Raw genomic sequence first — 27,762 nt, forward strand, 5'->3', positions numbered from 1 at the left:
AAATATGTTTTTATTCAATATTTGCATATTCAAAATGCCACTTTAATTCCATAACTTTTTAGATTTCATAATGTAGCGTTTTATGACAGTGGTGTTGTCACCTCTGCCTCTTAAGCACCTTATACTGCCACCAAATTAAGACAGTTAGCTCCTGTTAGCCAGAGCAATAACGATGCAAAGTAATTCTGAATCAGCTATCTAGCTGCTACAGCAAATAAACACAGCAGACAGACACAGAATTTAATATCTCCTTTTACTTACTTAGCTTCACAAGGCTACACACACACGCTAGCTACCTCGTTGGCTAACTCGCTAGGCTGGGTTGTGTGTTGTTTATCGACCAACATTTAGTTATTTCTGCTGCATTTTCCATCAAAAGATGTTCCTAAGAAAAAGACTCAAAAAGACTCAAAAAGAGTAAAATAACAGAAAGACAGAAACTATTTCTATATGGTTGCTCTAGCCAACGTAAGCCATCTAACAATGCTAACACTGTCTTCTCAGTTTGGTGCTGAATAATACTGTAATCCAAGATCACAAGGTAGGTAGCATTAGCAGCCGTGCTAACCTAAAGCTGACAAGCCAGAGCAGGTTAACAGCAGTTACTGTGTCTGTGTACTGTGCTTATTGACAGCAGCACTCTCTAGTTGCCCGATTCAGGATAAGTTTAGCATTTTTGATATTCTGTAGCTAACAGGAGCTAACTGGCTGAATTTGGTAGCAGTGGTCGACCTTGCAAGCTTAAGAGAGGAGGAGTACACCTGATTGGCTAAAAGATGAAGGGGAGGTGACTACTGCCACTGGCAACAAGTGACTATTATAAAAATTGATTTTATGAAAAAAAAAATGAAATGTGTGAAAATGAAAAATAAAAATGTGAAATAACAGCACTTGAAAACAGGCATTTTGAAATAAAAAAAGTCTATCCAATTTTTTTTATTTTGTGCCAAAAAGATAATTATCTTGATTCAACAAGATAATTATCTTGTGCTAACAAGTTCTAATCTTGTGCAAGATAAATGCATTGTTTGCGCAAGATAAAAAAAACAAAAACAAAAAAAAACAACACTTTTCTGGACTATAGGGGCTCCATGGTACATTCATAGTAATATACAGTAGTAATATGATAGGGTGACTGGATGTATATTATATTATACTGGAGGTTTATGTATACAGTTATGGTGTTGAAGTCTAAACCACCCTTTATAAATATCATTAAATACTTATTAGGATTTTGCTGTAACTGTGTTACAGGGCAACTTAGTCTGGGAGTGACAACTCAACTCAAGGATTAAACAGATCAAATCAGGGCATTGCACATGGTGAGAAAAGAAAGGAAAAAACAAAAACGTTATCTCCAGTGACTGAAGCATCCTCCTCCTCCAGATTCATGAGCTCATTAGCCTACACAAAAAAGTGCCTCATGAAAACCACATTGTCCACCTTCTGAAGGAGAATGAATGAGCCCATTACATGCGTTCAGATGATAGATTGTATTCAAAGCTCTGAAAATATATTTTCTATCAGTGCATAACGATGCCTCTTTTCTATTCAGTTTGGATGATCTATTTGCCTTCACCCTGCTTCAGAAGTACAGACACCAGCTAGCATGAATATGTCACCGAGATCAGCAGCAGCAGTGTATTCAAAGGACATGAAGAGGTCTTAAATGTCAATTTGCGACTAGAAACTTTTGCAGATTTAATTTACCAGGTATCGCAATGTTAAAGTGATATTTTCAATAAGACCTGCTTCAGCGAAAAACCCGGTGTTATTGTTTTGATTGTGAAGCTTTGCCTATTTTTAAACTTGTTTTTTAGCTGTTTCTAGGTTCTGCAGCCATATTTACTGACATCAGAAGGTGAAAAAGATCTCTTTCGAAACACAGTGTGAATCATAGCCAGTTCTAAAATAAATGTGCTCAGTATTAACGTTATGTAGCTTGTGCTGCAAGCCTTCAGCTGCACCTGATATTTGACAGCTTTGCTCATTTTCTCCAATACTCTGATGCTGCACTGAGCACACATATACTCTGTGCATAGAAATATCCATTTCTATCAAGAATATAACCTTTATGTATACAGCAGTCAGGCAAGGGCGACTCAAAAATGGCAAATATACATGTAAGTCGCATCTGGGTCAGGGTTTTTATGTCTATATGTTGGTTTTAAATATAAACAATGATATTAATAAAAGCAACAAAAATGTTAATCTTATTCTTCCTAATTTGGAAAGGCATATTGATCATTTATTTATACTACAGTCACCTATTGCAATTGTATACTTTGCATCCCACAAAGAGATAAAACAGGTTAAGCTGTAATGTAAATGTGAGCACTCCAAACTGCACTGCCCAGTGCTTATTTTAGCCATTGCATAACATGGTTTCATAACCAAAATTCTAAAAACAGGATGCTCATTATGTGATAAAATCATTTCAAAGATACAATGCAGCCCCTCTGTGCAGCGACGCTTTTATGCCTTGATGTAAAAGATATTTGACGCAACTCAGTCATCTCAAAAGCTGCCCTCTTCATCTTCTTAAGTCAAGTTTATGTTTGCTGTTCAGCCACGGGAGAAGATGAGGTGGATCCCCTGCGGTCCTTCTTATAACCGCTGCAGATTAGTTGCATGGTTTTGTTTGTGTTTTCATAAATACCAAAAATATAATTTAGGATCTTTTGCAGACCTCAAAACTTTCACCTTTTTTAAGCATCCTAAACCTTGGCCTGTGAGTTATACCTGATTTTAATGACAGTGCTTCAAGAACACGCTGCGAGCATTGGAAAGGTTTAGGTTCAGGTTCATTTTTGAATTGCATTGCTGAAGGAGAAAGACCAAGCCTTCAAATAATAGAGGTCAGACTGCATTTTTAATATTCAGTAATCACATACATGGCAGAATTAGACCTCTTCCTTCAGGCTAACTTATGAGAAAGAAATAAAGGCTGTGGTGTGAATGTTTCCCAATTTGAGAAACCATTAAATATTATGAGGACAGACTGAGAATGGTCACCCATAAAGTTGTGCTTTCTTTTCCTTGTCTGTCTTGCATAACATGCAAATGTTAAACTACTCATATGCACAGCCATACCATACCATAGTGTTTCTTTTTGTTTTTCTCCTGTAGACTGTGAAAAACATGCAATATACAGCTGTGACGATAAAAGAGGATTGATGGTGTCAAGAGCTCAGTAGCACCAACAACATTTAGTAAAATATTGAATTTACATTATATGCATTTATTAAGTGGTAAAATAGTTCTTTGGATGTGTGTGACCATCACTCTCTTGTTTTTTAATCAACTCTAGTGCAATTTTGTCTCGTCTCAAGCTGACCAATTAAATCCAATACTTACCCTAACCTTAACCTTAACCCTAAAATTTAAGCATTTGCATTATGGGGATTTGCATTTCGTCCCCATAAGAAAGGCAAGTCCCTTTGTAACTGTGTTAACTTTTGAGTTGTTTCATTCTATTCATACTAATGAGACACTGTCCTGCTTTTCCAACTATTCATACTCCTCCGCTGTTTCTTCATACAAATTAAAACCATTACTCATACTCCTCGAATAGCTCAGCTAGTGAGAATGACAGCCTTTATGACACAGAAGTATTTGCATTATTTTGAATTTGTGGATGAAAAAGACAGGAACAGAACAGCAAAATGTAAATCATGTCTGGGTGATAAGAGTCTGTGAGCTGCGAAGAGCTCTACTTCAAATGTGAAGAAGCAGCTGCAAGCGAAGCACTGCTCCACAATGCTCAGGTGACCTCGGTTTCTATTTATGCCATGTACTTCAAATAAGTCAGCTTTTCTCATTGAAGTTTAATCTGATGTTTACTTGTAATCAAATGTAATCATTAATAAAGAGCTGTAAAAGGGATACTGCATCTCTTATTCCTGCCATTTGCTTATGACTTAACAGTAGAGTCGATACATAGAAAGGGAGACATAATGTAGGCTACGCATCCTCTGCACAAAAAAAAAAAAAAAAAAAGTGCTAGGAATTGCAGGTGGCTTTTTATTTAATTGTATTTACACAAAGTTACTCCAACATGTTAGTTCTCAGTTTGTAATGCTGTAACGTAACAAGTTACTTTTCAATAACAGCTATCGTGTAATGTAACAGGTTGCTTTTAAAAATAACATTACCAAACACTGGATTATACACATTGCGTGCTCGACAGGGTCTTCTATTTTTTGGATGTTGCCATTTAGGCAAAAGGAGTTACTGTCTTTGAGGAAGAAGCAGGAGTATGAGAGGTGTTCCTCAGCTAAAGTCTCTGTAATGAACTCTCTGAACCACAAGTCAAACAGTATTTACCATCAACACGGTAACCTTTAATTAGCTGGGGAAACACAGCTGATATAGATTTGCTATCAATTTGACATGCCTGTGCACATGCTTACACACACACACACACACACACACACACACACACACGCACATACACACACATATTCGTGTTTCCATCATTTTTGGGGACATTACATAGACTTACATTAATTTCCTATATAATTATATAAATCTCTACTGACCCTAACCTTAGCCAACTAACTTACCCTAAAAAGGAAATAATAAGGAAAGCGAGTCCCCACAATGTGATTGTTTGAACAGATGTCCCCTTAACATAAGTAACACATCCAATACACACACACACACACACACACACACACACACACTTACAGATCTTAGACATTTTCACTATTTCTAGAATTTTTCAAGCCTTAAATGCTTATTTATAAAGACAGAAACTTAATTCAGACCTTATAAAATTCTGCATATTTCATACATTATGAGATTTATGTTGTTTCTTCATACAAATTAATGCCAGCAGCACAGTATAGCTACTAGCCATTACTCATACTCCTTCAGCTGCTTCTGCAGGTTCAGCTTCAGGTTAATTTATTTGTACCTAAGGATAGATTTGGTTTGCAGCAGACAGGGGCATCCATAGTAACACACATTTTACAAACATAACAATGATGATGATGATAACAATGATAATAATAACTATTGCTATTATTTATTATTAATATCAATATTTCTGTTATACTACTAGCACTTTCCAACTCTTTATACTGCTTCTTCATACAAATTAAAGGCAGCATGCAGGCTAGTGTCATCTGTTCAACAAACCTTAATATCTTCCACACTGTTGGTTTTATTCAACTTTTAAAACCAGCAACACAGTTCAACATCCAGCATTCACAGTGCAATCTCTTCAGAAATTGCCTTCACTAGTGTTAGAAGCAAACTCAGTTAATGGCAGTTAAATAATAAGTGGCCTGCATCTATTTGAGCATACACACTCACAAACACATCTGTTAGTGGTATTATTTTATGTTTTAGATTAACTGCAGCCACGTAGGATGCAACAAGGTAGCAAAAACTGAGAAAAATGTCATGTTCGTTTTTTTTTTTCTTTCCATGCGCTTCCTCTTTTAACGTGCATTTTGATTGGCTCTCCCCGATGCTCCTAACCAATCAGCCCCCGCCTGCTATGGAGGAAGGAATAAATGCAAGATGGCTCCTCATATAAAAACAGTCGTCTGGGTTCCCGTCAACGTGCAACAAAATAACTCTTTACATCTTATACGGTTAAAATATTTATCCGCGGAGAGTTCTGAAGGATAACTTTAGCTATAGATTGATATGCGTGTGGTACTTGGCGATATTTTGTGAGAGAAGATACCGTAAAGACAAGAGGGACAACTTTGAAGCCATGAATTGGTCGTGAACTCACTCTCTTCGGTAGATAGAGTTGGTGTGGTCAGAAGCGCACAGCCTGGGCCTCGGCTAGCTAGCATTAGCTGCTAACTAGCTAATGACTTCATCTACTGTTATCTGCCGCATTGGAAACGTTAAACAGTCGCGAGGGAAAAGTCACAAATTACTGGTTGCCTGTTGAATGTGGAACGTGAAAGGTCGTACAGTAATTGACCATGGCTGTATCAAGGTAAGACGGGCTTATCCTTAACGTTACTCTCTTTTATATTTCCGATTTTCCTTAACAATTAGCTAGCTAATCTGCTAGCTTTTGATTTGGTAAAGAATGGCATGGCGTCGGCCGACCAACGTTAGCCTACAAGCTAACACAGTGTACCGTTATGGTGTAAGTCACTATTCGTGGTACAGGGTTTCAGGCCGGGTGCGGTATGGACTCATAACTCAGTCTGGACTGATGTTCACTGCAGGTGCGAAATACCAGTTAAAGCTACTTTCACGTTTTACTGTTTCACAGTCCTCTGGTGATGCTCGACCGTTAAGCAAGTTAACGTTAAAGATGAACTTATGTGATAGTGAAGTTGTGTCAGGAAAACCAGTTTGCAAACGCGAGAAGCCACCATTGGCTACCTGTCAGTTAACCTTATTAATTTTTGCAACCGGAACAGGACACTGGTTAGTGACACAAGTTATTCAGTGCAAAGTTAAACACCCAAGCTTGTCAGATTTAAGTGTTTGCAGCCTGTCCTTGATGCTACAGTCATCTTTAACATAACTTTAAATATGTGGCAGTATTATCTTGTGCTAAGATGCTTTTGATGTGTGCTTAATGCTTTTCTTTGCAATTGTTATGATAATTCCACGTGGTGCCACTGGTCCTCTGTTGCATTGCAAAGTAGACTCATCTGCAGTTCAGCTTAAGTATTAGTGGTACCTGAAGTCACACCCCATACTCTAATCCACTTTGTTATATTAATAGACTGCTAATGACATCAGTGAAAGACCAGGATCATTACAGGTTACCTTGGTGCAAATTGATAATACATAGTTGTTTTTATCCATTAAAATAAATGTCAGTGTCATGCCTTTAGAGCATTTGCCACAATGAGTGATATTGTGACATTTCTTTAAGATCAATAAAAAATGCAAAAATTATACTAATGTGCACAAAAAATCTTCACATGAGGGTAGCGGTACTTAGAATTTAGAGGTGGCCCTTTCACAGTAAAGTGCCAAACACTGGAGAAGAGGAACCAGAATGTTGCTTGTTGACTGCTGCACATAATCTGTAATATTTATGTTGACCTTGTTTTGTTTTTTGTAACTTGTCTTTAGACTTGACCGTTTGTTTATCCTGCTTGACACTGGAACAACACCAGTAACCAGGAAAGCAGCAGCCCAGCAGCTTGGAGAAGTGGTGAAACTCCACCCACATGAACTCAATAATCTCCTATCAAAGGTGTGTTTGATAGCTCAAGATTTAATGGAGGCCCATGAAAGACTCAATCTGGGCATATAACACTGTCCCTGCAATCAAATTTATGGAATACTAATAATGTATAATAGTGTAAATCTTGCTCCCTGGTCTCTGAGCTCTCTATACCATATTAACACCTCGATTTGATTCTGCCCCTGCATTTGTAACAAACCACCTTAATGTTATGACAAAGGGGCAAAATACAAAGGTGCAGATTATGTTCTGTGTTGGCTATTTAACTTGTCTCTTTCCTTCTATTTGTATGTCAAGCAGTTTCAATTAAAATTTTATGTGTTAATGTATTTTCTGTGAATGACAAGGTCTTGACCTACCTGAGGAGTCCTAACTGGGACACTCGTATAGCAGCAGGCCAAGCTGTTGAGGCCATTGTGAAGAATATTCCTGAGTGGGACCCAACCCCCAAGCCTAAAGAAGGTGAGCTTTTCAGCTTGTTCAAATATTTCACTGCTGTCAAATTGGAGTGATGTTAAGATGAGGCACGTGTGCCACATTGAACACTGCATTTGCAGTTGTGTTTTTGACATGATCTCAAACTTTGTTGAGCCTCTCCCCTTTAGCAACATTGTTATCCAATCTGGAAACCTATAGACTTTCATTTGATTTTTCTGATGACCATTTAGCCCCTAGGCACAACGGACAATGTTTCGGGGCTTCCAATGTAGCCAGTGGATTTTCTGGTAACGAGTAACAGATATCTGGGCCAAGGCTTCCTCTTCTACGCACTGGTTTTGTGAAAGACCTTAACAGTCCGATTAGCAACTTAACTTTCAAACTTGCCAACAACTTGACATTTCAAGTAATCTCTTAAAACTGATATCTGCATTAGAATGCAGATACATAAAAAAACAAAGGGGAATCACTGTCAGATGATAGCTGACGTTAGCTTCTGTGATTGCATTTCGGCCAATGTGTTCCACCTCTTTTGCTGTCCACACGGGCTGCTTACCTACATGCAACCGGTGCTACTCAGACTACTAACAGAAACAACTTCCGATACCAACATCTTGCCCCTTACCTGTAGATTCTACATTCATATGCAGATACCAGTTTGAGATTGTTGATTATGTGAAGGCTGTATTGTGTGATATGCTGTATTGCACGAAATGAGTTCAAGGAGCATCAGACACTTTTCTGCTGCTTGGTACCCGACAGCATCTGTGAAGGCATGCATTGCAGTTCTGGAAAAGCATATGTTTTACCTGTTCATACAACAATGTAAGACCTCAGACTCATCCGATGTGCAGACTGTTTTAAAGGGTGGAAAAGAAAAGTCTTATTCTTGATGAAAATCATTAGTGTGTGCATGACCTCAGTTTCATTAAATAGTTAGAGGGACAAATGTGCAGTTATGAATCTTTTTTGTGTGTTTCATGTAGAGTCTTGTGAAGATTTGTCTCCCGAGGACTCCTCTTGTGACCGGTTGACTTTCTACCACTTTGACATCTCCCGCCTACTCAAACACGGGGCCTCCCTGCTGGGATCCGCTGGTGCAGAGTTTGAGCTGCAGGATGACAAAACTGGTGTGCAGAGATTCTTTATTTTTTATTTATCTATTTATGTATTTTTGTTACAGTAACCTCCACACTGTTACTTACATACACACAGTTTATACATTGTTGCACTGTGTAAATTCTTTATATAAATTGTAACCTGAGCCATGAATGTAAGAGTAGGATGGTCTTGGTTATTGGCTAGTCTTTTTGGGACACTTACCACAGGACAGCTTTGTGTTTTGATCCTTCTTGTTTTTAAGCTAATTCAGAGATTGAATCTGCTCTTTCCGACCTGTTAGTTTTGACTTGAGGAAACATTCAGTTATGATTATTCTTTGTTTGCTAAACAATGTTTTGTGTGCTAGATGTATTCCTTATTCCTGAGATCACACACTTGTATTGATGCTGAGGCAAACACAAATACCACACTAGCAGCATGGCTACTTTTCCATGAATTTGAATGCTAATTGAATAGGAAAAACTGCTTCTCTTCGTATTTTGATGTCATTTGAATTTGAACTTCCTGTCAGTCAGTTGTTACCAGTTGTTGCTTCTCTGTGACAGGATTTCACTTCTCATTCTTATTCTCCCGTATATTGTTGAAGTTTGCTAAATGAGCATCTTCTAGGTGATTTCCTGAAATATTTTTGATACCGTTCCTGTCTTTGTGGCCCAAGCCCTCATCATTTTGTGGTCTAGCTGCATTTACCTCCAAAATGATACCGTGTTGGTTACTTACAGATAATCAGTATCCCTCACACAATTACAGTGCACTTGTCCTATAGGAAATCTAAAGTTCTCCCCTGACTTCCTGTCATTTGTTGTCAGGTGAGATGGACCCAAAGGAACGCCTGGCCCGTCAGAGAAAGCTTCTTCAGAAGAAGTTGGGTCTGGACATGGGCGCTGCTATCGGCATGAACACAGAGGAACTGTTCAATGACGAGGACCTAGACTATACCTGCCAAACCAGTGGGCTTCGAGCCCATGGAAGCAAAGCCACAGCTGGATCCAGCTCCCGGAACCACGTGGTAGGTCTCAGTTTAGCCTCTTAGCTTTGATTCAGCAGACCTTTTGGGCATGCACTTTATGTTCTTTGGTTCACCAAGGCTCTTACTGCAAGTTGTAGCCTTGGGTGACCTATAAAGTTGAAAAATAGTTGAAGATGATGAAAAGCATGAGGCAGGAAGTGGGCGCCTGCTTCTGTCAGCAGTTGAGTGTTGCTCGGTGGTGAGAGTCTGTGGCTTAAAGTCATGGCCTGACTTACCTAGCTAAGTTGTATGAAGTCAAAGAAGTCATTTTTCATCATCACGCTTTTTGCATTGCTACAGGAAAGCATGTCTTCACAGGACATCTGTTCAGGAAGTTTAAATAAATTCATACAGATTCAGCTGTCCTCTCTGACAGTCTTCTTCTGAATCATTCTTTTGTCTTTCTCTGTCTCTTGTGAATCACACTCTGATATTTCTGTGTTTCCAGTTTTAGTCTTGGTTAATGTAGTATCTTCCAAGCCTGCGTGTCTTATCTAATGTGAGGTGCTGTACATATTTCTAGTTATGATGTGCAATACAGCATAATAAACACATTTTTGTATTTCTCGCTGAGCTGTATTTAAGAATGTTGGCCATGGTCATGTTTGTTGTTGAATAGGTAGCTACAATTAAATTGGTAGTCTGGTGTACGGGGCTTCATTCACTGATAGCCTGTTCCTGCCGAAATTCCTACACAACATAAAACAATGAACTTGACTTTTGCATGAACAGGCAGAGAGAATGCAGTTAACCTAGGAGAACTGTTGTTGGAGTAGGAGGTTAGATTTCTTTGAAACAGTGTGCAGCTCTTGGAGAGTCATAATGCTGTGAACCAGAGAATTAATTTGTTCAATGATTCTTTCAGTAATCTCATCTACAGCTGATCATGTTTATGTTCAGTTAAACTTTTAAATGATCAGCTCCACTGTTTTGTTTTCAGCCCATTCAGGCTGCTGAGTTGATTGACTCAGAGTTCCGGCCGGGCATGAGCAGTCGTCAGAAGAATAAGGCTAAGAGGATGGCCAAGCTAGTGGCCAAACAAAGGTCCAGAGACATGGATCCAAATGAAAAGAGGTAAGATTATTATGTATACTGTGAACCTGCAGCATACCCAGTGTGATCATGGCTGTTATTTCTGACCATGTAGAAATGTAGAACTACATATTGAAGTCCCCCGCACATACTAATGTGCATTTCAGAGCATCAACTTACTTTTTTCATGATCGTAGCCTTTACATGTAAAGTTTTGATTGGTTGTGATGATAAAGTGATTCACTTTGTGATCTCTCCACCCTTTAGTAATGACAGTTTTGAGGGTGAACCTGAAGAGAAACGAAGGAAAACCACCAATGTAGTCATTGACCAACCGGCAACAGACCATAAAGTCTTAATTGACAATGTTCCAGATAACTCCAGTCTTTTAGATGAGGTAAGGGATCAGGCAGTTCAGTCATTGATGTCAAGTCCCGAACTATTGATTGACTAAAAATGGTATAAATAGCAGTATTAAAAACAGTTCACATTTGTTATGATGTAACTGATTTGTCATCGTTTTGTCCTAAGATACATGAGTGGCCTCTGGAAAGCTTCTGTGAGGAGCTGTGCAATGACCTCTTCAATCCTTCATGGGAGGTAAAAACAAAGCATTTTTTAGCAAATAACTGCTGAGAATTTCAGGATTGGAACCTGTTAGTCTCAAATGGATTGACAGACCTTTTAAAATTCAGTGATATGGTCAAACTATTTATTGAGCCTTTTATAGGTTGTTGTCAAAATAGTAAATACATACTTAAACACAACTCCTTTTTAACACCTTTGTATATGACCAGTATGAAAAAATTCAGTTCAACTTAATTTCAGACTGACAGGTCCATATCAGTATAATAATCATAATAATGCTGAAGGGACAACACAAAGATATAATCATTGCAGCTCAGAAGTCCACAGTGATTAAAACACTGACGACATTCAGTTAATCGACCAATGAATTTGTTAATAATATTCCTCAACACAACGTAAAGGCTGGGGACTTTATTAGTCACATAATGACTATAAATGCATTATTAAATAACGCCTGAAGCATTTTTTTTTTTTTTGCTTTACTCTAACTGCACCACAAGTGGCTGTATAGAATGTGCAGTAAGTGAGGGCTGTTAGATAATCTGTACATATATGAAATTTATGTGATGGCTTATTTGCTTGTGCATACTGTTTGCAACACTGGCACTATACATCATTAATTTTGCTTCTCATCCTCCTTGGTTTTAGCAATCATGACAACTTTTTTCCTCTCTCTCTTTTTTTTTTTTTTTGTTAAGAAGCAAATTTATTGTCATACTCTATACCATAACTTGGGCAGACTTTGAGCAGTTGCTGTAAATCGGCACTGTAAGGAGACAGGACGATTAAGTCATCAACATACATCTGATAGTTAATAAGTCTAAGCCCAGAGAATTCGTTCTAATACTTTGGAGAATACGCTAGCCAGGGCAATTGGTCTGTCATTTTTAATGCCGGACATTTTACTGGCATTAATAAGAAAGAGAACATAGAGTCAGGTAGCATGCCATGCATTAAGAATCCAGAAAAACACATAGCAAGTAACACTAAGATTCTATGGCTAGCATACTTCAGATGGTCTGCTGTTACTTGGTCATAATGTTTTTCCACAGTTCAGCAATATTTTCAGACCCAGAAACCCCATCAATACCAGATGGCAAGGGCATCTTACTGTATGTGGTTGTTTACAGGTTCGGCATGGTGCAGGCACAGGTCTTAGAGAAATACTCAAGTCCCATGGTGCTGGGGGCGGGAAGCTGGTAGGAAGCACTGCAGAACAGGTACATCATAGCCTTGTCCTCTGTATGTTTGTTTTTTAACATTTTGATAAGAATTAAACATGACACAAACTGTCCGGCATTAGATGTTACGGCAGCATCAGGAGTGGATAGAGGACCTGGTCATCCGGCTGCTCTGTGTCTTTGCTCTTGACCGCTTTGGAGATTTTGTATCTGATGAGGTAGGTCTCTTTTCATTTTATTTTTTTAAATAAAATTTTTTAAAGTTACTGAGAGGCTTTTTGTAGGTGAGACACTTGCGCCAGACATGTGGTGTAGTAAAGGAGGACATGTAACACATTATGCTGCTTTACTTTGTTCATGTCATGGTTATTTATTAAGGTTATATGTAATTGACCTTGTAATATCTTTACTGTTAGCTATATTTATACCTGCAGGTTTGTTCGGCCTCAATGTTTTTTGTTTTTTTTTGTAGTGTCTAAACAGGGTCCTATATCATATTTGTGTAAGGCTGTAGTTTCACACTTGCCTCTCCTCAAAATAACAAAAGTATGTCGACTATTCCGATGCTTAGTATGACCGTTCTACTGTTGATAAAGTGGCTTTCTTTATATTTCCTCCATCAGTGTGGCAACACTGCAGAAGAGCAGTGAGTTGAAAAAGTTACGATTTAAAAAAAATAAATATAGAACCTTCTACTTTATCCTCGTTAAGTCATGTGTGTGCTACATTTCCTTGTGACTCATTTGCTCCACTACTGGCTACATCTAAGGTGTGACAAAATAAACATCAGCCAGAATAATGTAATACAACAACACAGCCTTAAAAATTCAGTTCAGCCATAGAGGAGGAACTAATCGGGATTGACCTTATGTTGGTTTGAATGCCTGAGTTTAAAAAAAAAAAAAAAGAAAGAAAATTATCCTGTATCCCACCCCCTTTGCCAGGTGGTGGCTCCTGTCAGGGAGACGTGTGCCCAGACACTCGGTGTGGCCCTTCGCCACATGAATGAAACTGGTGTTTCCATGACAGTAGATGTCCTGCTGAAGCTGCTGAAAGAAGACCAGTGGGAGGCCCGTCACGGAGGCCTGCTCGGGATCAAGTACGCCCTGGCTGTCCGACAGGTAGCACCTCTTCTGTGTGTATCTGATGAGCTCTTAAATAAGCATAGCAGGGTTCTACAATGTATTTGATTTTAGAGCCATATGGTCATGAATATAAGTTGTGGGGGTGGGAAGTTAGGTGCATGGATGCAAGCATATGCGATGTGCTGCATGTGGAGAGATGCCACTGCAAAGTGTCTGTCTTTGTGATCTCATACCCATACATCTGTGCTCACCTTCATCTGTCTTTTCGTCTGTTTCCCAGGACCTGATCTCTGTTCTACTGCCCCGGGTGCTCCCTGCTATCACTGTAGGCCTGCAGGACCTAGATGATGATGTCAGGGCTGTGGCAGCCTCAGCCCTCATTCCTGTGGTGGAAGGCTTGGTACAGCTACTCCCCAGTAAGGTTAGAGAGGCAATCCTTGTGCCTTTTAACAATATATCCTGATTGAGTTTTAGTTTGTCTTGAAGTTTGACACTTCCACACAAACAATGTCATTTTCCACGTTGTCCTCCTTTTGGAGGTCTTAATTTAGTTGGTTAGACACTACATTCTGTGTGTCTCTCAGGTACCCTTCATTGTGAACACACTATGGGATGCTCTTTTGGACCTGGATGACCTCACTGCTTCCACCAACAGCATCATGACATTACTGTCCTCGCTGCTCACCTACCCCCAGGTCCGACAATGCAGGTCAGTCTCAGGGAGGTTCACATAAGTGCTGCTGCCTCAGAACCATTTTATTTTATTTTATTTTTGTCCAACTCTAAAGAGGCACTGTGCTGTGAATTAGAGATGTATAGTGTAAGTCTCATTTGGTAACATTACTGAGCAAATTTAGCTGACTCCCAGCAAAGTATTGTACAAAAGACCAGGCAAAGGAAAAGCAATGACAAGTATTTGGCTCATCTATTGTAATAAAACTGAAGGCAAGCAGATTGTCTCCACTGCATTCTGTGGTTGTGTGTTATGTGGAGCATCAGCAATGCACCAGGAGGTTGGCTGAACTTCATTTGGACTGGATTTACATGAAAGTACACAATGCAAGCCCACCACTGAGCAAACTTGCTATAAACACACAATTAGATGAGTACTGACTCTTCAGGGGTTAAATGTATACCCTTGTAATAAGGTGTTATTGTAATCATTTTTTTTTAGCTCTTGCATGGCCCTTTCCTGAGTGTGTGTGTATATATATTGACCTACACTCTTGTCTACTCTAGCATGCAGCAGTCATTAACAGTCCTGGTCCCTCGAGTTTGGCCGTTCTTGAGACACACTATATCATCCGTAAGACGGGCAGCACTGGAAACCCTTTTCACACTGCTGTCTAAAGCGGACCAGGTAAGAAGGAATTGTATTTTCGGGTAATAAAATTGTCAGGTTTTATTTACGCAGGAATTAACAGCACAAATACAAACAACACTCAACAACACAAGCTTTTTTTAGTCCACAGGCCAACATAAGTAAGGCAGTGTGTTTTTTGTTCTTCAGAGCTGTGCAATGTGGATCAACCCCATCCTACAAGATATGCTCCGCCACATCTTCCAGTCCTGCATACTTGAGAGCAATGAGGAAATCCTTGAACTGATCCAAAAGGTTTGTTGAATGACCCAGACGGCCACTTCATCTCATTGGTGAAAGTGCTCAGATGGAATTAAAGCAATAAAGACATTTCTTCCAGTTCCCATCATAACTTAATTATTTTATTATTTCACTTATATTTCCATGTGTGCAAATGAGCTTTTGGAGTTTGCCTTGATTGTTGATGTGTGTCACTGTGTGCAGGTGTGGATGGAGCTGCTGTCTCAGGCCCCCCAGCAGTACGTGGTAGCAGCCAGCTGTCCATGGATGGGTGCCTGGCTCTGTCTCATGATGCAGGCCTCACACATTCCCATTGACCTGAACATGCTGCTAGAAGTGAAGGCCCGCTCCAAGGTTGTACACTTAATTGATAGCAAAATAAGACTGAAGAATAAGAATTCCTATATTGTTCTCTTCTCAGCTGTGTAATGGTTATCTCCTCAAATGAAAACTGATGTCCCATTCAAAGAGCAATTGCTGGTAGTTGGTAGCAATTTTAGCCAGTGAAATTAGTAATATTGTACATTGAAGATCTTGGAAAACTAATCTCAAGGTCAGTTTTTATTTTCCAATTGTATAAATCACTATATGTGTTATACACCATGCAACACATCTGATGTAACACAAACTAGTGTTTCTGTTGCAAATTACGTCAACAAGTGCCTTCAAGACCTCACAAAACAGTGAACCTCATTGAGGTTGCTAGGCGACAGACTAGCACACAGGGTAAAGACAGAGGCCATGGCTGTAAGATTCTTCTATGTATGAGCAAGGGGAGCTTTAGCAACCTGAACAGTTTGGAGAAGGAAATAAAAGTACAGCAGAGAAGCTGCATTCAACTTTATGCCAGCATGTTAATGAAATGTGGCTCAATGCTGAGTGAGAGGGAATGCAAGTTGGAAATGGGAGCAGCTTCACTTCACATTCACCAAATTGATCCAGCATGTATTTGAAGCAGAGAAAGCGACTAATGTTGGAATTCAGTAATGGCTACAAACTGCTTGTTACATTGCACACCCACAGTGACATTCATAAATCCACATGAAAATTATGTGGAGTTGTTTTCTTTATTATTTAATTTATCCTGTAATAATTAATGCTATGTTGATGTAACAGGATAAGGCTGGTGCAAAGGGACGTCAAGGGACCAATCAAGTGAAGGAAACGGTCCAGGAGTACATAGCAGGTGCCGAGACGGTGACAGACGACCCAATGACAAGGGACTATGTGGTGGTTCGTGCTCGCCTCATGGCTGCCAGGTAAGTTTTGATTGTTGCATCAGAAGGAAAAAGTTCAGTCTTGATCTTGAGGTGAACTAAAGACTTTCTCTCTCAAGAAATAAAGAAACCAGAAGTGAAAGATGAATTGTTAATAAAAAGCAGATGGAAATGCCAACAGCTCTGACAGTGTTTCCGTGCTCTCTTTGTATCTCTGTAATCCAGATTGCTCGGGGCTCTGTGTAGGTGTATCTGTGACCCTCAGCTCAACGCTCCATCTCAGGAGATCCGACCAGCTGAGTCTTTAGGCCAGCTGTTGCTCTTCCACCTCAACTCCAAATCTGCCCTGCAACGCATAACTGTGGCTCTGGTGCTTTGCGAGTGGGCTGCACTGCAGAAGGTGAAAAGTTCAGACAAAGAGCTGGTTTATTGTGGAATCGTCACAGGACATTTTTTCTGAAAGTGTTACAACAGAATCAGGCATTCACAGGCCGAATACATTGATTCACTTTTCAGTCTGTCTCTTTCAGGATTGTCAGGTGGTGTCATCCATGGTGCATCCCCGCCTTCTGGCCATTCTGTCAGAGCAGTTGTACTATGATGAGATTGCCATCCCTTTCACACGTATGCAGAATGAGTGCAAGCAGCTCATTGCACTGCTTGCTGACTCCAACATAGACCTGCAAGACCGCCTTAATTGTAGCGTTTTCACTATTGATCAAGCCAGTGAACTGGTAAGTTCAGCCACACACATAGGAACACCTAAAAAACATTTTCACCACCTACTGTTACCTGAATGAAGCTAATCTAAGTAAATACAGATAAAGATATCATGTGAACCCACAAGTTGTGTCTTGTAATGAGTGACCCCATGTCAGTAACTCAAACTGTGTGTGAACTGATGGTGTATGATTTTCATTGGTTCTTCATTATTATGCCCTTTAAGACTTGCAAGGTATTTGGCTACTATTGTCCTAACAGTTTTTTCATCATCAGCTGTAGTATGTTTTCAGTCCAGATCTTCTTTATTTCCTCAACTGACAGCTTTGGCAATGGTTTGGTACCCAGCTGATTCTTAGCTTCAAAGGTCAATGGATGTTGCGCTCCCATTCCAGTTACCCACATTGTCACTCCTGCTTGTTCCCTAGGTAACCACCATCTTTACAGAGTCAACGGCAGGTCTGAACGGGAAGTCCAAACAGTGGCAGGCGCTGGACAGTAAACGACAGCAGGCACAGGCGACAGTGATGGAGACCAGCACAGAATGGCAGCAGCTGCATTTACGTGTCCACATGTTCACAGCCTGTGCAGTGATTAACCTGCAGGTGCTTCCTGACAAGCTCAACCCTCTGGTCAGGCCTCTGATGGAGGCCATCAAGCGGGAGGAGAACACCCTGATCCAGGGATATGCTGCTTCTTTTATAGCCAAGCTGCTGCAGCAGTGTGCTGCACGCTCACCGTGCCCCAACCCCAAGATCATCAAAAACCTCTGTGCCTCAGCCTGCGTGGACTCTGCAGCCACACCCTCATCTGCTTGCCCTGTTCCCCCCACACAGGAAAATGCCAAAGGTTACACAGCATTGTGTCTTTTGTTTTCCTGTATTCGCAGAATGAAAAGCACCAACAGTCGCCCTTCAGTAATCCTGTATTAACACTGAAGAAGTGCTCGGAACCAAGCTATTGACCAAATTCCTTTCTTATATCTTATATCATTAAAGGCGGTGGGGTGGAGAAAGATGGCATGCACCACATGGTCAACAAAACCCGAGGCATCATCACCCTGTACCGTCACCAAAGGGCAGCGTTTGCCATCACCAGTAAGAGGGGGCCAGCCCCTAAAGCCCCAAAGCCCCCGACCACAGAGCTTCCTCCTGGCAGTACCATTAGTACTGATAATGATGAGGTACAGAGGATTCCTAAAGTACATTTTCCTCACATTTAGATAATGATGACAGCAGTTTGTGTTTACCATTCTTTTATATGATTTGTTCATTCTTAGAGCAAGAAGCCATTTCTTATTCAGAGACGGGGGGCAGAGTTCTCCCTAACAACGATTTCCAGGCACTTTGGTGCAGACCTCACCAAGTCTCTGCCATACCTATGGGAGAACACAGTGGGACCATTGAGAACAGTGGTGACTGAAAATCAGCGCATTGGTATGTTGATTGGGTTGATCAGATTTTAATCTTTGAAGTTCTTAATTTATTTTGGCAACACAGCAACCGCTCTGCACACTGTTTTCAGTGTGTTGTGTAAAAAGGTCAAACACAACAGCAGTTTACTTTGTTTCTCCAAGATAATGCACTCTGTGTCATCCAGGACTCCACTTTTCAGTACTCTGAATCACTGTGTGTCTCGTGTGTGTTCTAGATAGGCAGGTCCAGCTGGAGAGGGGGGACAGTGCAGCTCAGGAGCTAGTTAATTCCCTACAAGTGCTGGAAGTCATGGCAGGTGCCATGGCGGCTGAACTCAAACCTTTGGTAAGACTGCTGATCCACAGAGTGCTTGACTGTACTTTTATACCACCGTTTCCTAAACCATTATCACTGACCATAATTCTGATAGCATCATATGGAGACTTAACAGTTAAATATTGTTCCTTGGACCATCAAAATGTGTGTCTCAAAAAGTTACCAGAGTAATGGAACTGTATTTAGCATGGAAGGAGAGATAAGCAGCTTTTATCATGCAAGCAAATTATTGAACGTGTCTGTCTCTTTTGTGTGTGTGTGTGTTCTCTGTAGCTACTGGAGCACCTACCCCATTTGTTCACATGCCTGCAGCACCCGTACACAGCAGTGCGTCACATGGCAGCACGCTGTGTGGGCGTGCTCAGTAAGATAGCCATGCTGGAGACCATGAACAATTTCCTGGAGTCCGTACTCCCCTGGCTAGCTGCTATTGAAGACTGCACCAAGCAGGAGGGTGCCATTGAGGCTTTAGCCTGTATCCTTCACTCACACTCAACTTTAGATTCTGTATTTTTACCTAGCACAATATACAAGCATGTCACACAGTGATGCTTTTTTCTAAAAAAAAATCTTAGGGAGAAAACAGTGTAGGGATGTTGTGTCTAAAGTTGTTCAGGATTAAAGCATCAACCTTGTAGTTATTGCTCTGTTGTTTCTGTGCAGTTCTGTCCTTGACTAACATCCCTGCAGGTGTCATGGAGCAGCTGGATGTGGACATTGTACCTTACATCGTTCTGCTCGTTGTGCCGGTACTGGGTCGTATGAGTGACCCCAGTGATAGCATTCGGTTCATGGCCACACAGTGCTTTGCCACACTCATTCGCCTGCTGCCCCTAGAGGTAGGAGTACACTAATAGAAGGCTAAAATGTTGTTTTGATGCACAGTTGAGGATCTTTGCAAAATGGTTAGATCACTCACTTGCTATAGCACTGATGACACAATGCGATTATCCAGTGTTTTTTCTTTTTAAAGTTTCTCTTTTTCCCCCCTGTCTACCAGGCAGGTATACCAGACCCGCCAGCCATGTCCGCTGACCTGATCCGCCAGAAGGCCAGAGAGCGCCACTTCCTGGAGCAGCTACTCGATGGCCGAAAACTGGAGAACTACAAGATACCTGTGCCCATTAAGGCTGAGCTCAGGAAGTACCAGCAGGTGTGTGTCACTTCCCAGGGTTCACTGCACCTCTGCAATACCTCTTCAAGCAGCAGACGAAGGGTGCCCCACCTGTGTTTCTGAAACATTTAAACAACTGTTCAGTGTTTTCTGCCGGAGCTGCCTCTTCACCTTGAGTCTGATCATTTTTCTACCACATTCAAGAATGATGTTTTGCTTCGTAAAAAACAGACACTGACAAAACATGTTTTTCTTGACAGAATAAATTTAAAGCTGTCAAATGGAGATGGGATATATGTGCAGGTTCCTTCTAGAAATGTGGTATGCTGACAGGTCTGCTGAGAACTGCCATCTATCTCTTTAAGTGTAGAAACCCAGTTTACTACCATTCTTACTGCTAATGGTCCTCAAGCACTCAACCATAACTGACTGAGAGGAAAAATGTCACTCTAACCAACAGCAGTTAGTGAGCAGATTTTAGTGTTCGTATTTTCAGTGTGTCTTTCTGTCACGTTGCAGGATGGAGTGAACTGGCTGTCCTTTCTGAACAAATACAAGCTGCACGGCATCCTGTGTGATGACATGGGCCTCGGCAAGACGCTGCAGTCCATCTGCATTCTGGCAGGAGATCACTACCTCAGGTACTGAGTCCAAACAGCACGATTACTGATGCTGTTTTATGACTTTGACTCCCCCTCCTCCGTCACTTGACACCATATATTATTCCACTCAGAAGCCCTCATATGATCATTCCCTCTATAGCAACTAAAGCACTTATAATTAAATAGTAAAATATATGGACAAACATATTATGCATTTTAGCAGCTCTTTATATGCTGGTGTATGTAATCAGTGTCAGATATTGATACATATATAGTACTGCTAAATCACAGAAAGGATTGAAATACTTGAAATACAGCTTCAGGCTGGTCTTTCCTCATTTTTTTTTTTTAAAGTAAACAATTGGCAGTGTAGACAGAATCCGTATCTCTACCTGAGACTGAATTCTTGTCAGCCGTCTACATGTATGACAAACTATTTCCTCAAGTCAACAGATGAAATGTCTCATAGAAGTTGAACCAGAAATAAAGAGCTTGTTATGCCTGCTGTGTAAAACAATAACTTTGAAATAATAAAGGTCTTGTGTAAGATGCTATTTATTTATAACTGCAATAGGCGAGGCAAGATTTGACAGCTTTAATATAAACAGTGCTTTGTCATAGTATTGTTTGATCTCATTTTGATCCTTGTTCTTAAAAACAGTCTTTATGTTTGAAGTGCTGTGTAAGTGAACTTACACAGTGAACTGTTTGATGTCTTTTCAGGACACAGGAATATGCCAAGACTAAGGCTGCGGACTGCAGCCCCATGCCCTCTCTGGTGGTGTGTCCGCCCACACTGACTGGCCACTGGGTGGACGAAGTTGGCAAGTTCTGCACCAAAGAGTACCTCAACCCACTGCACTACACTGGGCCTCCCACAGAACGAATGCGGTAAAGCTTAGTCAGCATACAGAGAATGATTTATGTCCTCGTCCTAAAGGACAGAACTGAATAAGTACAGTGGAACAAGGCATTTTTTAGTATTGGCTTGATTTGGTTATTTTATGATACATGTTGGTAGACAGAGTTTTACACAGATGCACATTGTCTGTCTCATTTACATCCCCTAACAAAATTCATGAACCTAAACAAACATTTACTTCTCCAGGTTGCAACACCAAGTGAAAAAACACAATCTCATAGTAGCCTCTTATGATGTTGTAAGGAACGACATAGATTTTTTTAGGTGAGTTTCATTCTAATTCTTAATATCTTCATGTTTTGTAGGTAGCTGCTCAGTTTTTAACTTTTTTTTAAACTTTTTTCATATTAGAAATATAAAATTTAATTACTGCATCCTTGATGAGGGTCATGTCATCAAGAACGGGAAAACCAAACTTTCCAAAGCCATTAAGCAGTTGGCTGCCAACTTCCGAGTCATCTTGTCAGGAACGCCCATCCAGGTGAGATGCCGTCTTGACTACCAAAATGATTTGGCCCTCGAAATTGTATTTTGCTGCTTGTATCTTTACTAGTCAGAGTATGAATATTTTCCCGTTCTGCCCCCAGAACAATGTCCTGGAGCTGTGGTCATTGTTTGACTTCCTCATGCCGGGCTTCCTTGGAACAGAACGCCAGTTCGCTGCTCGCTACGGAAAACCAATCCTGGCCAGCCGTGACGCCAAAAGTTCCTCACGGGAACAGGAGGCAGGTAAGTCAGCTCTGAACATTACCTTTCCTTACATCCCATTTCTATGAAGAGACTTATTAAAATTAGGACAATAACTATGGTTAATACCAGTTTCTCTTCCTTCAGGGGTCTTGGCGATGGAGGCCCTACATAGACAGGTGCTTCCCTTCCTCCTGAGGAGGATGAAGGAGGATGTCCTCCAGGACCTTCCTCCTAAAATAATTCAGGACTATTACTGCAACCTGAGTGCTCTACAGGTACCTGTGGCCCCTAACAGCTATCTAATGTTTAATTCCAGGACCCACTGGCTGCCAGATTTTGTCTCTTCATTTTTCTTGCCATTGGATTATAATCTGGGATATTAAACTTGTCTTGTTCTAATGACAAAAAGTAGATAATGATGTTGCAGGCCAGCTAAAGGCCTTCCATGAATGCTCACATCATTTTAGGTTAGAAATGATGTGACTGTTTTCCACAGGAACTACATTTGGAAAATGGCTCAACCTCAGTTTAACAACCTGGTGTGTTTTCTCACTATCTGCAGGTTCAGCTATATGAAGACTTTGCGAAGTCCAGAGCCAAGGCCAGCGTGGAGGACAGCATCTGCACAGCCTCTACAGAAGAAGAGGAAAAGCCTAAGCTGAAGGCCACTGGCCATGTCTTCCAGGTACAGATTTTTTTCCTAGATATATATCTTGTGCTGGCATCAAATGATAACCTGCCTGCAACAATACTTAAAAATTCCCTGTGGAGAAGTTTCTAATATTACATTTGTTTTTCACCAAAACACATCCTTAACAAATGTGTTGAATGTATTTTCTTCCTCACAAAACATTTCTAAAGCCAATTTTCTTTGCTATTTTAAAACCAACCTTATTTACATCCACGTTTACTTGTTAGCAATCTTCCCTAACTTGTTTTCAAGTGCATTAGCGCCACCTGTAGATCACTGCGTATCACGTCACATGTGTGCATGATGTGAATGTTTCATAGAATGCAGAATGATTTCAGATAAAACTTCAGATCCACAGACCAGAGGCTGAGAGTCTGAGACGATTGGAGTGAAAGTATTCATTGTCATGCCTATGCATCTTTTGCATATGCATCTCTTTATGTCCATGCAGTAATATTTCCCTTCCTTCTGCATTGTTTCAGGCACTGCAGTACCTGCGGAAGCTGTGTAACCACCCAAGCTTGGTCTTGACCCCGCAGCATCCAGAGTACAAGCGCATCACTGAGCAGCTGACGGGTCAAAACTCGAGCCTGCGGGACATTCAGCATGCGCCCAAACTCTCTGCTCTCAAACAGGTACTGTGCTTTCGGATCAACTACACCACATCAGTTCACACACACATCACCACATAATCCAAAATCATGTGGATTTTGCATAATTTAAGTTGTCATGAAAGTAATATTGTTGCATAAGAAAGCAGATAAACAAAGAAAGGAACTTCTGTTTCTTTTAAATAGTGAAATATTGTTGAATGTGGCCCATGAGATTGCATTCTTGACCAATCAGATTGTTTGCCCGCAGAATCACTGATATTCAGCCTATTGCAGAATTTCACTGTGTTGTTGACTTCTCTGTCTCATATTAAAACTCTGATGTGTTTTATGATCTCAAGTTGCTGTTGGACTGTGGTCTTGGTGGTGGTGGAGGATCAGAGGGCGGCACCGAGGCAGTGGTGGCCCAGCATCGTGTGCTCATTTTCTGTCAGTTAAAGAGCATGCTGGATATTGTGGAGCATGACCTGCTGAAACCCAAACTGCCCTCCGTCACCTACCTGAGGCTGGATGGCAGTGTGCAGGCGGGCCTGCGCCACTCCATCGTGTCCAGGTCAGTGGATTGATTTATTTCTTGACAAATTTGACATTTAGTTCAGAACTCTGCCTGTTGGTGTGAATGTGAGCTGCCACCAAAGTCAAGTTCTTCTCCCTGGCTTTCTCCTCACTGAATCTCAGATTTAACAATGACCCCTCCATTGACGTGCTGCTGCTGACCACCCATGTTGGGGGTCTGGGTCTGAACCTGACTGGTGCAGACACCGTCGTGTTTGTGGAACATGACTGGAACCCCATGAGGGACCTGCAGGCCATGGATCGTGCCCATAGGATAGGACAGGTACTGTACACATAGCATACATCAGAGTATACAGTATGGACCATGTCCCAGGCTGGGTCCCAGTAACATTTAGATCATTATTTGCTCTGACAAATTCCAGTTTTATTAAAATGATGCTGAATGAACAATGCCTCTATGGCTCCCATAACAGGATGTCATTTGTTCATCAGTGTTTCCTGATGTATTATTAAATACGGCTGTTGAACAGCCTTGGATTGTGTGACACTGCTGCTCTTGTGTGAAACAAGTGATGCAGAATGAACCAAGTCAAATTAAATTGGCAGGGAGGCACCGTCCTACACATCTCATACAGTCAGTTCACTTTTCTCATTGTGTTTGTATTGTGCAGAAACGAGTGGTGAACGTGTACAGGCTGATCACACGAGGCACACTGGAGGAGAAGATCATGGGTCTGCAGAAATTCAAGATGAGCATCGCCAACACTGTCATCAGCCAAGACAACGCCAGCCTGCAGAGCATGGGCACAGACCAGCTCCTCAACCTCTTCACTCTGGACAAGGTGAGACCCCCTGAGTGACACAGAGGCTAGACTGAGGAGGAGAAACATGTTAGTGGGGACCACAGAGATGCAATCAATGTTTGTTACGACTGTAATCTCATCAGTCACCTCGTGACTATGGAAGTTCCAAGTGTTCACATCTTCTTTATCCAACTGAAAATGTATACACACAGAATAAAATGGCTAACACGGTAACTATGAAAACAATAATAGAATAGCTCAGAAACCCACCATTTACAATTAAAGGCAAAAAGCATTAATTCAGTATTGAGTGTGTACATGTTCTATTGATTATCCTGGTTATTGTCAGTATTGTTCAGAACTTCATTTCAGCGTGGTAAACCACAGGCCTGCATCTAGAAATGTTTCTGGATCTTCTTTCTGGAAAAGGAAAAATGCACACAGAATGCATTGCGACCAGAATAGTTAGATTATCCGCCTTCGGATCACATTTGCACCATGATCGGATCACACTGTCACTGTGACTGGATTTCAGTCGGGTATAAATACAGTTTGTACAGCGTGAAAATGCTATTAGGAAAAAAAATCCACAGAGCAAGTTGAGAGGTCACCTAACTCTGCCTCGTCATGCTAGTTTCAGCAAGCCTGGCCAGCCCCGCCTGACTAATTTGCATATAGAGATCCAATCAGGCCAGAATCAAGATGTCAAGAGGGCTCATTAATACTGGTTGTAAAAGCAAGGGCAGGGATCAGATGTCATTATCCAGATACAGATCACTTGTTAATAGCAGGTGTAAATGAGGCCAGTGTTATTTGTCTTATTAAAGCACTGCATAGCACACTGCTGCACCTGAACCTAGACTGCTACAGCTGATGTCAGATGAAATGGTGACACTAGAACTATAACACTGAAGTTCAGAGCAATATGGCAGTGATCATCGGGTGTACAAACTGTGTCTGTACTCTTTTTATTAGAACAGAATGTCATTTCTGCTCTTCAGTAGCTTAGAAAGAAACATCTGACAAAAGCCTGCTAGCTCGCATTCCTGTGTATTCCTGAAAAGACACACCTGTTCTTGCTTGTTGTGCTCCTATACCTGTGGAACATGCATCACATTTGGCTGAACTGTCAGTGTGTACATGTGTTTCAGGGCGAGAAGGGTGAGAAGGACGAGCAGTCGCCGTCAACCTCAGGGAAGGCCTCCATGAAGTCTGTGTTGGACGGCCTGGGAGAGTTATGGGACCAGCAGCAGTACGACACAGAGTACAACCTGGACAACTTCATGCACTCCCTGCAGTAGCACTGTATGAGCCTCCATCTGCTGGTCAGAGCCTGAGGAGACCCCTGCTGATGCAACTATCTGCCCGCCTCCCACGCCCACCCCCACAACCTTCCACAAGATAACTATAAGGAGTCACTGTTAGCAAGTAGTTACAGTAATGTCCCAAAGCAATAACTGAAACAGCCAAAATAAGAACTCCATCTATTTTTTAGTGCTTTCAGATCAACAGTTATGCTGCAGCAATGTTAAAACATTTTCTTCCAGTGTTTCGTGAAGTTGTCAGATATCCCATAATCTCTTGTTAAGAGCAAACCTCTGCAAAACTGCTAAGAGAATATAATGGTATGTTGACGATGCACCTTTTGCAACAAACATCTCCAGTGTTCGTTTACATGAGTTAACAGCGGCGCCTCCACTGTGTAGTCTCTCAAGCGTAGTGTATCATAGTGATCCTTTATAGTTCCAGCACCAGGTGCTACTTTTACAGCCCACTGCCCTCCTCCCACGATGCATTGTTAGAGTATACAGTGTTAACTGCTTTAAGCACCATTACCCAGTTGCACCTCCCTCCTATCTGCCCCACCACCACTCCCTCCCCCCCACTTCATCACAAGGTCTTAAAAAGCACTGCGATACCCAGCCACACCTGTCAACGCCTCTCTGACTGATGGATACAAACATGTTTTTGTACAACAAAGGGAAACGGGCCGCGAGTGACGAGCTCGCTGGAGAAACCACAGGATGTCAACACGCTGTACTGGCTTTTTATAGCACACCGGTGACTGCTGGGCTCAGGAGCTGTTTGTGCTCTGACATGACGACTCCCAGCCTCCAGATGGCGAACGTTTCTGCTGGCCCCGGGGAGCGCCGTCCACATGACCCGAGGCCATCAAGAGGCTTTGTGGAGAAGCGGTCCGCCTTGTGTCCAGCTCCTCCAGCGGCGGTGTTACAGTGAGCCGGAAAAGCGCTGCACTTGACGCAGCATTAGAGACTGAGCACGGGGCCAAGCTGAAACTGGTACCTGAACACTTGCCACAAGTATTTTAGAAAAAAAAATAACAGACTTGTACATATTTCTGTAATTGCTGCTTTTGGTTTATGATCGTGGAATTGTAATAAATTCTACAGACCTTTGAAGTACACATCTTTTTTTCTGTGTACGTGGACAGTGATTGCCAGTAGATGGTGTGGTTGTACATCCAAGAATAATAATACTGATATGGCTGAAACTGAATGAACCTAAATTATAAGTCCTATTATGAAGTAGATGTATTTAAGGATCCTTTAATGCTTTGTTGCAGACACACACTGTGAAGGAAAAGGCTGCAGATGCACCAGCAGGTGACACTTTCAGGAGTTCTTGTCCTTAAAGTTGATAGGCGTTCAGTCTTGACCTAGTAAAGCTCCTAAATGGACCTCGTGGTGAGATTATTTTGCCTGCTTCTGTTTCTAGTTTCAGTCAACTTTTAAGCCAACATGGATGAGAAGTCCTGAAAATGCTCAGGAGGCGTTTTCAATTAAAGGCTAAAATAATTTTCAGTTCTGTAAGGAACTGAATATCTCCATGTGGAATCTCTAATGATTAATGTTGGTTTCAACACTGAATA

At 41.2% G+C, this 27,762-nt stretch overlaps 1 protein-coding gene across 1 annotated transcript; it reads left to right on the forward strand.

Annotated features, from left to right (window-relative positions):
• Positions 1–5,529: 5,529 nt before the first annotated feature.
• btaf1 (BTAF1 RNA polymerase II, B-TFIID transcription factor-associated) lies at positions 5,530–27,537 on the forward strand. The gene is made up of 38 exons (XM_041947922.1): positions 5,530–5,962; positions 7,066–7,189; positions 7,528–7,642; positions 8,605–8,748; positions 9,550–9,749; positions 10,690–10,823; positions 11,049–11,178; positions 11,313–11,381; positions 12,500–12,589; positions 12,673–12,768; positions 13,495–13,671; positions 13,916–14,056; positions 14,220–14,344; positions 14,875–14,995; positions 15,146–15,250; positions 15,440–15,589; positions 16,352–16,494; positions 16,678–16,852; positions 16,983–17,186; positions 17,601–18,021; positions 18,171–18,355; positions 18,452–18,608; positions 18,823–18,932; positions 19,197–19,398; positions 19,614–19,762; positions 19,924–20,076; positions 20,557–20,678; positions 21,363–21,530; positions 21,748–21,825; positions 21,913–22,042; positions 22,149–22,290; positions 22,396–22,526; positions 22,814–22,936; positions 23,425–23,577; positions 23,895–24,106; positions 24,232–24,391; positions 24,741–24,911; positions 26,024–27,537. The coding sequence occupies exons 1-38, from the start codon at positions 5,949–5,951 to the stop codon at positions 26,171–26,173; spliced, it is 5,574 nt and encodes a 1,857-aa protein (XP_041803856.1). The 5' UTR covers positions 5,530–5,948; the 3' UTR covers positions 26,174–27,537.
• The last annotated feature ends 225 nt before the right edge of the window (positions 27,538–27,762 follow it).

The sequence above is a fragment of the Chelmon rostratus genome, chromosome 11, assembly GCF_017976325.1.
Source record: "Chelmon rostratus isolate fCheRos1 chromosome 11, fCheRos1.pri, whole genome shotgun sequence".
Taxonomy (NCBI): domain Eukaryota; kingdom Metazoa; phylum Chordata; class Actinopteri; order Chaetodontiformes; family Chaetodontidae; genus Chelmon; species Chelmon rostratus.

Coding starts and splice junctions, on each gene's coding strand:
- btaf1 (XM_041947922.1), top strand. Junction 12,769..13,494: donor GAGATTTTGTATCTGATGAG/GTAGGTCTCTTT, acceptor CCCCTTTGCCAG/GTGGTGGCTCCTGTCAGGGA. Junction 18,356..18,451: donor TTAGTACTGATAATGATGAG/GTACAGAGGATT, acceptor GTTCATTCTTAG/AGCAAGAAGCCATTTCTTAT.